The following is a 12,275-nucleotide window of genomic DNA, read 5'->3' on the forward strand; positions in this document are numbered from 1 at the left end:
TTAACATTTTTTAACATTAATAGCACGCGTTGAGATAGCGTTTATGACAAAAATCGTTTCCACGTAACATTTGAATATGAATGGCCAGTTATATTTGCTGTACGTGATGATGATGAATTTAATATATTTCATAAAATACTTTTTGGTCCGACAAAAATTAAAATGTTTATATTATTAGCGACTTTATGTGGAACTGATTTAATTATAGATCTTTCATAGTATGACGATAGGAAAGTTTTTATCTAGAAATAATATATTTAGATTACGATTGGGTTAAAATAAAATAAAATATTTTCGAGTGCGTGAATTATTTATTTTGTACGTTTCCGTAGAAGGCATTCATTAAAATCATTTCTTTCATAAAACATGCTACTTATAATAACTTTATATACACATATATTTCTCACAAAACTATGACATCTGAGTATGTATTTTCGACTAATTTTTTATTGAGTTGAGTACACAATGCAGTATATAAAACATTACAATGAAATATTGAGCAAATCCATAGGAATGTATAAGTATAGAGTTTACAAAAATACCTTGTAAACAATATGGAATGTGTCAAACTAAATATATCAAGGACGTATAATCTTAGAACTTAAAGTTAATTTAGATTTGAATCGAAAACAAAAGATTTCTTCACAATGCACCCGAAGTTAAAACATGTTAAAAATTCAAACGACACGTCAATCAAAATTCTACTAGAATTGAATAAATTATATTAAAATAATACAAAAATATATGCAGTTATATTACTTTCTCGTAAAAATGGGATGCAACAATGTTCCATTTTTCTTTAAAAACCAGCTAACTAACCTAATGCTTACAGTACAAATAATTTAGTATTTACACACAATTTGTACATCCATCAACCGGGCTTTTAAGTACGAATAACATTTTTATTAACTACAAACTACTTAAGATACGTATTTGGATAGACTCTTTATTCAATCGATAACAATTCACAGAACAAACTTTCCTAAGGCTCTTCGTCCCACTGTAATACCATCCAATTTACTGGCCTTTGACATGGTGTGGTCAATAGTAGGTCATAGCAGCGCTGTTGAAGCGCTTCTTTGTAATTGGCGTCAGACTTTGGTCGTCAGATCTAGAGGGTGGAGCTTAATCCTTTTTATCTGAGAGTAAGCCAAATCTTCCTCTTCACTAGCGGACGCTCGGTCACTTCCAGACTCTGGATCATCATTGTCAGGAGTGATTATTTCACTGTCATCTGACCTCCGTCGGGCAGAACTTGATCTTCCATCTGATTTAACGGATAAGTCCATAGGGTTCTCTTGTAAGGGAGATTCCGACGTTCTCCTTTCGGCGGGTGGAGTGGGTACAAATTCAGCCTCAGATATAATGTCTTCTTGCGGCGTAGGCTGGACGGATCTTTGTTGTTTGAGAATTTCATCTAAAAAGAAGCGCTTTGAGTTCTCGGTGTTGTTATCATCGATTCTGACATCATTATTGTTCTCAGCTGCTTGCCGTAAGGCTGCATGGTCGAGCAAATGTCTTGAGTAAATCGGGTGGAAACCAGGTGGAAATAGAAGTGGGTGATTTGGGGGAAATGGGTTAAAATGTGGTGGTGGTAAAAACGGCGAATGGGGAAAGTGGGGCAAGGTAATATTGGCTAAGGGGAGTTGCAGGAAGGCATCTCGAGGTGGGGTCAGCGGTCTATCCGCTGGGCGAGATTGCGTAATCCGAGTCTTTTCGTCTAGCTTAGGGGATGAACCACTTCGATGTGAGTCTGGCGATCCAGAGCAGGGCCTTTTGTAGTCATCCAGACCTAATAAAGCTAATTCTTCTTTAGATCGTGGTCTAGCAAGCCCAGGGAAAAGGTGGGGCGGGAACGGCGGTGCGAGGTGAGGTGACTGTGGCATCCTAGGTGGTGATTGTGACTGAGCAGCTTGTTGCTGTTCTTGTAAAAGACAGTGAATCTTGAACCAGTTTGACCGTCTTCCATACCTGGAGCCAGATTTAGACATGCCGACCATGAGACACTTCCGCAGTCGACACGCTTTGCACGCCGTTCGGTTCTTCTTGTTGATGACACATTCGCCATTGTTTTTGCACTCGGTGATTGAATTCAGATTGTTGTAGGAGCGACCGAAGAATGACTGAAAAGAAAGAAAGGGCACGGGTTAGTGATAACATTATAAACATTACGTTTATTAGTCGTATTTATTATGCGATGTAAAAATATTAATACTGTCGTAAAAATAAACGTCGTTAATTATCTATTAAATCATATTATATTATAAAGCAAGCTTCTTGTTGTATGTAACAAGTAAAGGCGTGTTTACACGGCCTGCTGGTTACAAGTCAAGTGCGTAACATCGAAAGCGAAACCGCCTTGCTAACATCGTGTTTACGGTTTAAGACGCTACTTCCGTTGTATATAGGCCACAGGTTCGGTTCCGGTCGGCTACGTTCGTTTATGTACGGTTTCAATTTCGACCTTGGATTTTCGCTCAACTTGTTATGTAATCGTATTCCATTGTTGTTTTCCGGGGTGATCAGAAATAAAAGGAAAAATATACACGTCGATTTGAAGGTCGAGAAATAGTTTGATATTAAGTTTTTGTTTCGGTGTAGTCAAGTAACAAAGGCATATTAATGGAGTGGACACTGCCAAAATATTCTTGGAACACGGGGTGAATGATAAATTGAGCACGATTGCACCGATCGCGTCATAGATGAGGAATTTAAACTGAAACAATGCCATCTTTAAATCGCGTTCCGCGCGTGATCCGAATCTTACGAATGTGTAAACGCCGTTTGAGATCAAATGTTAGATAGAGTCGGCGCCCGAGCCGGTGTCACTGCGCTAGGTGTTTTGTACTGAGCTCGGACAAATATTTTCATTATTGAAGGTTATTTTTTTTTGTTAAATATATTTACTGCCACTTAAAATATCACCTATCACAATAACATGAATATCAAGAGACGTAATGAAAAATTAAAATCGTTTTACTAATTAATAATACAAAGAGAAACTTAACTAGCATAATGAAGAGGCAAGACGATATTTTCACACAAACCCACGACCTATTGAACTGAAACTCAACCGACCGGACCAGTCGGTATAAAAGTTTTCCTGTTGTATATGTTAGTGTAATGTTATAATTAATGCATTAGGCGAGGATCTCCGCAGATTCTTGGTGTAAGACGTAATTTGCGCGTTAGTTGTAGCGTTTTTTGTTACTAGTTTCCGCTCGCGGTTTCATGAAGTTTGGAGTTTGTTGAAAGAAAACTTCGTGAATAATGAAATTCTGTAATACGATTTACACCAATCGACATTACAGAAGCACGGTAGAATAAGCTCAAACCTTATTAACGTCACGTCGGCACGTCATACTTTGTCGAGCAATGGGATGTGAAGACATTTGCTTGATATTGAATATTTATTGTTTTTAAAAAGAAAAGATAACAAATATTGCGTTTGCTGGAGTGGAAGCGAGACAGAGCTAACGTTGACGATACTGGACAGCTAATATTTGAACCATCGTTTTGTAACATTTTCCACATATTCCACAATTTCATAGTTTTACATTATAAGTAACGTATTCTCAATATGGTGTATTGGGCAATAATATATGCATAATTATATTAAAACTCAAAGGACGAGCTTGGCGACTCGCTCGCCGCCACCTCTGACCTCTCCGAGATTAAATTGCTGTTATTCAATATAATATTTATATACTTACTATTACTGGGAAGAAATTATTACATTCGTATACACAAACGAACCGTCGATACTAATAATTACTTCCGCCTATGACTATTTAAGAGGGGGATATCAATCGTAACTAATATTTTGGTTAAACTAGTGAAACTCTTGGTACTCGGTACTTCTTATTCATCATTGGTTTATACATAGAAGGATATGGTAGAAGCATATAAGCATTTTATTATATATGTACAGCTAGCCCTGTAGTATGTTACGTTCCTGATATCCAGGCACGTGTGACCAATGAGTGAGTTTATCGAAATTTTTAAAAAGTTTTATTCAGCACTCCCTTCGTAAGCCTGACCTGGGCGTCTTGCTGTGCAGGATTGTCTATTAGAAAGATTATAATCAACATCAAAAACCCTTCTAATATCGCAGTCCTTGAGGATCCTTAGAATGTAAGACGCGGTCATATATGGTACCATTATTGCAGGCTTAAATATTTATGAATACATCCTATTAGTTAGATTGCTTGAACTGTCAAGGTTAATACCGCTTTGTATTTAATGGCAAAATAAGGTTTAGTTTTATTACTTGTCCACGTCACTGTACGATGAGCTTCAACGAGACATTATATTTAATACTGATCCTTATACGAAATGAAATAAGCGATACAGATCGACGCACCGATGAATCGTGTTTAGTACAATCCGCTACACTATTATAAAGTTTAGTATCGCCTTTTCGTAATACATTTGAACGTCAATAAATTATTATTAACAAATGCACTTCTTGGCTCGCCTGTATTCTTACCTTTTTGTGTCCCATCGAATAATATTTACGCGCTCGAATGTACATTAGTTTTTATGGTTCCGTTATTATTTATCGACGATAAAAGTGCGATGGGATTTAACGGCGTAGCGATAAATTCTTGTTTAGCAAAGGCCGTACCTAATAATCTAAGTTAATACTCGTTAAGCGTCCGACGTGAAATCCTCATATCGCGGAATCGCTGAAAAAGGAAATGTCAAATACATTAAAACTGGATAATAACATTTATTATAGAGTCCCTAATAGCATCTTTGCACTCGATAAAGATTTGAATTATATCGGCTATTCGATATATTTTATGTTAACGTGGATACAGCCGGTGGATATATTCTATAATATATTGAATGAAGAGGTTAGAGAAACTGCTTAATCAATTCTAAAATCGATTTTCAAATAACACGTAGCATCGTCATCAAAACCAAATTAATATAACGCAATAGCGTTTATAGAAATATACTATCGGTATAAAACGAATGCATTCTGAAACGAATACGTTGATTAAGTCTGCTTAGAATCAAGATAATTGCAAAATTGGGAAGGTTGTTTGAATTGATAATTCTTTTAAATATCAAATGTTGTTTTCAAAATTACGAAAGCGAAATAGTCAAAATAAAATATAACGTGTTTTACAAAGTAAGATATCATAAATTTCGAACTGAGTAAATTCCGCAGTACCCCATTAGAACTTCATTAAATGAGGTATAAAACTTAAGACGGATTTTATAGTGCTCTCCTTCGTGCTCACCTACCGCAGTGTCTGGACATATTAGATCTCTATATGTTATGAAACTGTAACATGATTTTACATAAAACATTTACAAAACATTGAATCAATAAGATACTCAAATATGTGAACCAATGGATCCAGATTATAATTTTAATATTGGTATTATTGACGAGCAAAATAGATTTGATTAAAAGTAAAATTATAATGAATGCAGGAGTAAATTGAGAGATTGCCCAATGGTTAGGAAACATGAATCTTAGTCGAAGATTTTGGGTTAAAACCAGAGTAAGCTTCACTGAATTTTCATGTGATTAATTTGTGTTTATATATCACCTCGTCTTCGATGGTGACGGAAAACATCTTAAGAACCTGCAAATGTCGGTTGTTGACCTGTCACATTTGTATCCACTAAAGCTTCTCTTCAAAAGGGAAGGTCCAGCATTGGGAAATTTACTTTTATCGTCATTTTAGTAGTATGTCTTGTTTTGTTCTATAGCCAACCCTTAACCGTTAGCCCACTGGGGGACAATTTACCGACACAACTTATTTTACCAGCATATATCAAATAAAAGTAAAATCGACACGATATTGATGTAACAACATACAATAATTAACTAAAAACTTCTGTATTATACGCGAGAAATTATAAGTGTATTCCTTGTGCAAATGTACCTATTTGCATAGGTTGTCATTAACTACTAATGTAAAACAATAATTCAGCACTCGCTATGTGTTTCCGCAATTTGACATCTGCACAAGTCCACCTTGAACACCACAATAAATAGATGCTGATATCATAAATCTAACGAAGATCGAATAAATATATCATTAGTTTAATGGGTGTGACTTAAAGTAAGAGGATACTAAATGAAAATATTCTAATGTATTACGAACAGCTGTTTTTTTTTTTTAAATAATTTTTCTTACAGGACCAAGACCCGTAAATATATAGCTTAGACTAAACCTATGATATCGATAAGATCAATTAGAATTTGAAAAAGTATAAATCATTTTTTACATCGTCATCTTCTCCATTGAAGCAGGATATTGTACACGCAATACTTAAATAATAATGTTTATAGAACACGAGACGCCGATGCGATTAAAAAATAATATTTCTTTCAATAATATTGACAAATTATCCGCAAACATCGTCGGGACTTTGTCGATTAAATGCTAAAATAATCACGAAATAAAAATACATGCGTGAGAACATTCCAGACGTTAGAAATATCGACCTCTAGTGTTCGGTAGTTGGTAACCCTACCAAGTTACATTTACCGTGTTTAAATAAAAAATTGTGAACTTAAACTTTTAAATCATCATCATAAAGTTGGCAATCGATTATTCGTCTTTTTACAGCCAAATCGATATACGTGAAGATACGGCTCGTCATGTCTCGTTTTCATTCAGAGGCGCTGACCTGAACGGAGTCTCGATGTTTTGATTACGCCTGACATTAGGATACAATCGATTATTCGTGTAATGTGAGTCGATGCCGCGCATTACTGCTTCTGATATTTCGATATCCGGTTACGATTTGGAATTGGAACATTTGTGATCGATATTTATTAATACTTAGAATTATGTTTGTAGATAAATTTTCTTAAGTCAAATTTAGAATTTTTTTATCGTTTCCATTATTTTAAAATTACATTTTCGTTCTAAACATGACATTTTATTGCTTCCTTGTGTATTTGATATAACGAAGAGTATTCTTAGTATTCATGTTTTTTGTATTTAACCTACATAATGAGAACAATATTTATCAAGTGTTCATTTAAACTCACAAAAGCGTCATTATTAAAATCAAAATGATCTAAATTTAAATTTTACAGAAATAAACGGTGATTTGGTAATTATTAGTATTTAGTATGGGCGAGTAGTTCGATCGTCCTTAAGCTGTCTTTGTAAGAGTTTATCTGTTTAAACAGACGCAAATACGCCTATCAATTGTCATAAATCAACCCAAAGTCACCATTATGGAGTTACTCGCGCAGTTACAGTGGAGTCATCCGTCAAAATGCCACTTGTCACAATAAAGTACTTAAGGTACAGTGTAGACATCAGACGAGACCATCTGGATATTTAAGCAGATTTTGTAATAAAATTAGTTGGAGATGAACATGTTCATCAATCATTTGTACAGGACAATAAACTAGTAGCCATTTCGATGTAAATTAAACGTTTCGGTAAAGCTTCTAATTATAGTAGCTCGACGATGAAGTACTATTTGGTACAAAATAAGTTTTTTATGAATGTTTGTTATCGTTTAAGTAAATTTTTGGTAATGACCGTGAACAATTTTGTCTTCAGATGGCTCCGCAAGTCTGCACTCGTCCTAAGGTAATTCACGTTTACAAAGGGACTAACTAACGTCGCGTACTCTGCATTTCGTGACTTGAATAAAAATTATCGCCATGCTCCAATAAGTCGATCGGTGTGCCAACAGTTGCGTCCGTTGACAGTTTCATAACCTCAGTAAGACAATGACAATCATTAACCACTGACCCACTATTTAAACGAAATTCAACTTTAAGTCCCGACATCGTAAAGGATTTCATATTGATATTCCTTTAACGACGGAAGGCAAATAAATGGAGGATACGCGAATGATAGAGCAAAATAGTGTCGTCAGAAACGAAACGAATCAATTCACCCCGTTAATGGTATTGCGAGTAGCAGATATTGTTTCAATATGCTGACGGCCGTCGCGGCAAATGAACCGATTGATTTTGAACCAGTTTTTTTAAATTAATCACTTTTAATTGCAAGGTTCGTGATATAATATTTATTATGATTGAGCAAAGGTTATAACAGGTGCTTATGAATTTATATGAACATTTTATAAAATATTATAATGTTAATAACCCCCTGGCACGCGCGATTATAGACATTGAATGCTAATGAGAAAAGACAAAACGGGAATTTCACCTGCGAATTGAAAACTAACGTTTCTGTAACGTAAGGCTATTTTAATGTTTGTGAGAATAAAATTAGTTTTAAAGTAAATTATTTTATTAATGAATAGAGCGCTGAACATCGGTAGCTTGCGCAAAACTCATTAAGGGCATTAAACCGCTAACGTTAAAGAGCTGAACGCCCAATTAAGAATAAAGTAACAATCCGATTAATTCAGACTCGTCCGAGGCCATTAAAGGCGAGACTTTTGTTTTCTTTGAGGTTGAAACTAATGCGGGTGACAAATTACGGAGCGAAGCGGTGCCTTTTAACTACCGAGGTTCGCGCACAATGGCGGCACGGCGCCACAGCCGATTGTCCCCGCACAATACACGATTACACACACAGATAATCGCAGAAAACCTTTAAAAACAAATTAGTAGCCATGATTTATTACGGACCGGTTACGAAACGAGACCTCTCCACTTTAGCCCAAATATTCCTAGCTGAGCGTTTTCCGTTCGCGTGCACTACTGTAATTTGAATTTGCTCCAAATTTGAATATAATTTGCCGTTGACGGTCGTGCGATCGTCGGGATTGCGATGGTCGCGGCAAGAACATCCGGATTTGATAAAAGCACTTGGGATTTTAGTTTTAATTGAGTTGTATTTTTTTTTACATTACGCATCAAGTGTTACATATATTAAAAACAAAAAAATATCTCTGCAAATTAAATACCGAACAAACGTACACGAATATTCGATACGTAATATTAGTTAAACATATAACAGCTTAAACTACATAAACACTGGCAAATCTGAATACAGTAAAAAGCGTGATATTAAAACAACATCATCGAACCCGAGCACGTTATTTCTCAAGATCATACTTGGATCAAATGACGTATGAACGTAGAAAATAGTAATTTCATATGAGCTTGTAATTGGAGCAGTAGTAGATCGTCACACGTTTTTGCTGGAGTCCATCAATCACGCGGTACGGGACCCGGTAACTACTGCAGGTGAATCAACCGACAAAGATAGACAAGTCTGTGTCAATAGTGATTATAGCGATCAACGACGACTGGATAGCAGTATTAACGTTAAAAGAATAGTACGTTTATGATTATATTGTATGATATATATTTTCATAATATTCTGCTATTTTCGAATGATTTAATTTCATTAGAAGAATCAGTGGTTTAAAAAAAATTCTTACAGGTGAGTAGTCTTTTGTAGGAATACATGCGGTACTTGACAAATGGGTATATTACATTACATTAACGGCCTGTAAATTTCCCACTGCTGGGCTAAGGCCTCCTCTACCTTTGAGGATAAGATTTGGAGCATATTCCACCACATTGCTCCAATGCGGGATGGTGGAATACACATGTGGCAGAATTTCGTTGAAATTAGACACATGCAGGTTTCCTCACGATGTTTTCCTTCACCGCCGAGCACGACATGAATTTTAAACACAAATTAAGCACATGAAAATTCAGTGGTGCCTGCCTGGGTTTGAACTAAATCGGTTAAGATGCACGCGTTCTAACCACTGGGCCATCTCGGCTCCCAATGGGTATATATGTCCTAGAATTTCTAACGCTATCTTTATCTTTTAACCAAGTAAAATAGGAGCTAATAAAAGTCGTATAAGTTGTATACGAACTATTTGTTACTATAAACTTCTCCAATAAGTCCTTATTATCTAATCTGTTTTTTTTTTCTTTCCTTTTTTGGTGTTTTGTAATTTGTTTATTTTTAATTTTTTTTATTCTCAGAATATGTATATATTTTTGTTTTTTTTAATACTTTTTTATAATTGTGCCGTTTCCAGAATAAAACTTTTATTTATTTCTCTATTATAATGTTTATATGGTTCAATCCAGTTTTATATCGACATTAAAATTAATACAATGGTATTATACAATTATAATTAAGTTTTATTTTATAATGTAGTAATAGTTTTAGATTAATCATTTAATGATTTATTATGAACAAATTATTCGGTCAATTAATTTGATTGCTGGTTGTTCTCGGTAATTTTTCTTGTCGGTCAAACTAAAGTATGAAACGTGTTTTTCAAGGATAGGTCATTTTTAATTAGTTCTATGCCTTGAAATTGTTGTGATTATTTTACGTATATTTTTCTTCTTTTAGCTTTTTAATATCGCTGATTATTTATGAAAGATAATGTTTTTTATTGATCGGTGATTTTATTTTGTGTCTATAAAATTAGGAACAGTAACTCTGAACACGATAACTGAAGGACATCAGACAATCGATTATTTTCCTATTCTTTAAATACACATTTTATACTTAACATTTATTTAGCAATTTACGTATTTGCAAGGCATTACCGAATTATCCGAATACGTCGAAAAACTTTAAACTATTTCGATAATTTGATTTCATCCGAAGTCATTTTACGGCCTCTGAACTTCTGTAACTCATTGCTCAATCGGACTCAAACGCCATGACCGACCATTCCGTTTCCATTGAGATCGTAAACATATCATTTAATCATTATAATCAATCAAAATCATCTTTGAAGTGTGTTTTTTTCGCCCTACATGAAGGCTTGATTTTGTAATTCGAATTTTAAAGATTGATTATAGAAAATCGACACATTGAATTTAGCAGGTCAGGGTTATGTATCCAGGATGTGGTATCATTACATAGGTAATAGGGTTTTATAACTAAGATAGAATTTATATTAAGTTAATAGATTTGCTTTTTTTTTTGGAAGACTTTCAATTTAACGTTTCAAGGTTTCTATTTAAAGTTCAATCACGTGCTTGGTGTAACTTGAAACACTTCACTGCAAGTAAATGGAATTTGCTAAGTAAACTTCACAAAGGATTCAATTATAATTAAAAAAAAATTGATAATATTTCGTTGTTTTCTAATTGAAGTTGTATATTGTTGTCAACGTGGCATAAAGTAGAATCATGAATCAAAATTTAAAAAAAAAAAAACATGATATGTATATTTTGCAATTACTTAGAACCACTGCTACAAACATTAAAAACATTCGCTTTAAAACGTAATAGACTTATAATGACGAGTATCATTTAAGAATGACAGTATCACTGCACTCTTTGACCTTGAGTTTTTTCAAATTATAAATGTTAATTTTGAAAAATGTAATTGGATCTTGGAATGTACCAACCCACAGAAGCACTATTAACGGTTAAGATTTAAAAGAGAAAACCATTTTTATAGGGACAGTATCTCAGTTAAATTATATATTTATACAATAATCGTGTTAGTATATATTATTTAATACATTTATTTTATTTATTAACTTTGAAAACTCGCTCGGGCGAATCGAGGGATTCTCGACGTCCGGGATCGATCGTTACGAATGTTTATAAGATTTAAATGGTATATGATCAATGTATCTAGGATGTTACGCTGTAACCGATTGACCGAGTTTCCTGCATCCTGCGACATTCGTGACGCAAACACCATTGTAGTTCTGTTCCACTTGATATAAATTGCACTTTGTTTACGTAAACCTACAATAATAGTCATTTTAGAAGACCTGGTTTCGTATCGTCTAATGAAGTTGTATGTCATATCGTTATAAGTGGTTTTTGAAATAAATTTAATGAGCCGATTCTTTTCCTTGTAAGTATGTCAATTATATCAAATAGGCGGAGGTGGCTCAGTGGTTAGAACTCTAAACTATTAAACAAAAAATTTAATTTTTTATGTTTTTAATTTTTATTTAGTTATCAACTTTCCGCGCGGTGGAATAGTCTTCACAACTCTAAAGAAAAATAGGTCCAGTAGTGGGACATTTATAGACTTTTACTTTAGTTTAATGACATACGAATCTCCGATGTGAAAGTATTGATTATTGCCGTCATCACTCCTAATACAAGTATTATGCATAATTGGAGAGGATTTTTTGATATACTTGAAAATTTAGATATTACATACAGTAAAACCATTATCCTTATATATTCCAACACAGTTGGACAGAGTTAGTATAAGAATTGTTTGCATAAGGACGTTTGCATTAATTTTAACATCCTACGAACGAGAAATCAAAAGTGTTCTTATTTATTATGCCTCAGCAAAAAAACTATAACGGCCGAGTTGCGTGAACGAGTTATTCGTGTGCATCTCCCG

General features: G+C 34.3%; 1 protein-coding gene across 1 annotated transcript in view; it reads right to left on the reverse strand.

The window, feature by feature from the left end:
• Positions 1 to 291: 291 nt before the first annotated feature.
• Positions 292 to 12,275, reverse strand: part of LOC113403565 (knirps-related protein-like) — a 62,203-nt gene continuing 50,219 nt past the window's right edge. Inside the window, exon 3 of the mRNA XM_026644144.2 lies at positions 292 to 2,123. Coding sequence (XP_026499929.2) covers positions 1,092 to 2,123 — 1,032 coding nt within the window. The 3' untranslated portion in view covers positions 292 to 1,091. The remainder of the gene's footprint in view (positions 2,124 to 12,275) is intronic.

This window comes from Vanessa tameamea, chromosome 16 (assembly GCF_037043105.1).
Source record: "Vanessa tameamea isolate UH-Manoa-2023 chromosome 16, ilVanTame1 primary haplotype, whole genome shotgun sequence".
In the NCBI taxonomy this organism is placed as follows: domain Eukaryota; kingdom Metazoa; phylum Arthropoda; class Insecta; order Lepidoptera; family Nymphalidae; genus Vanessa; species Vanessa tameamea.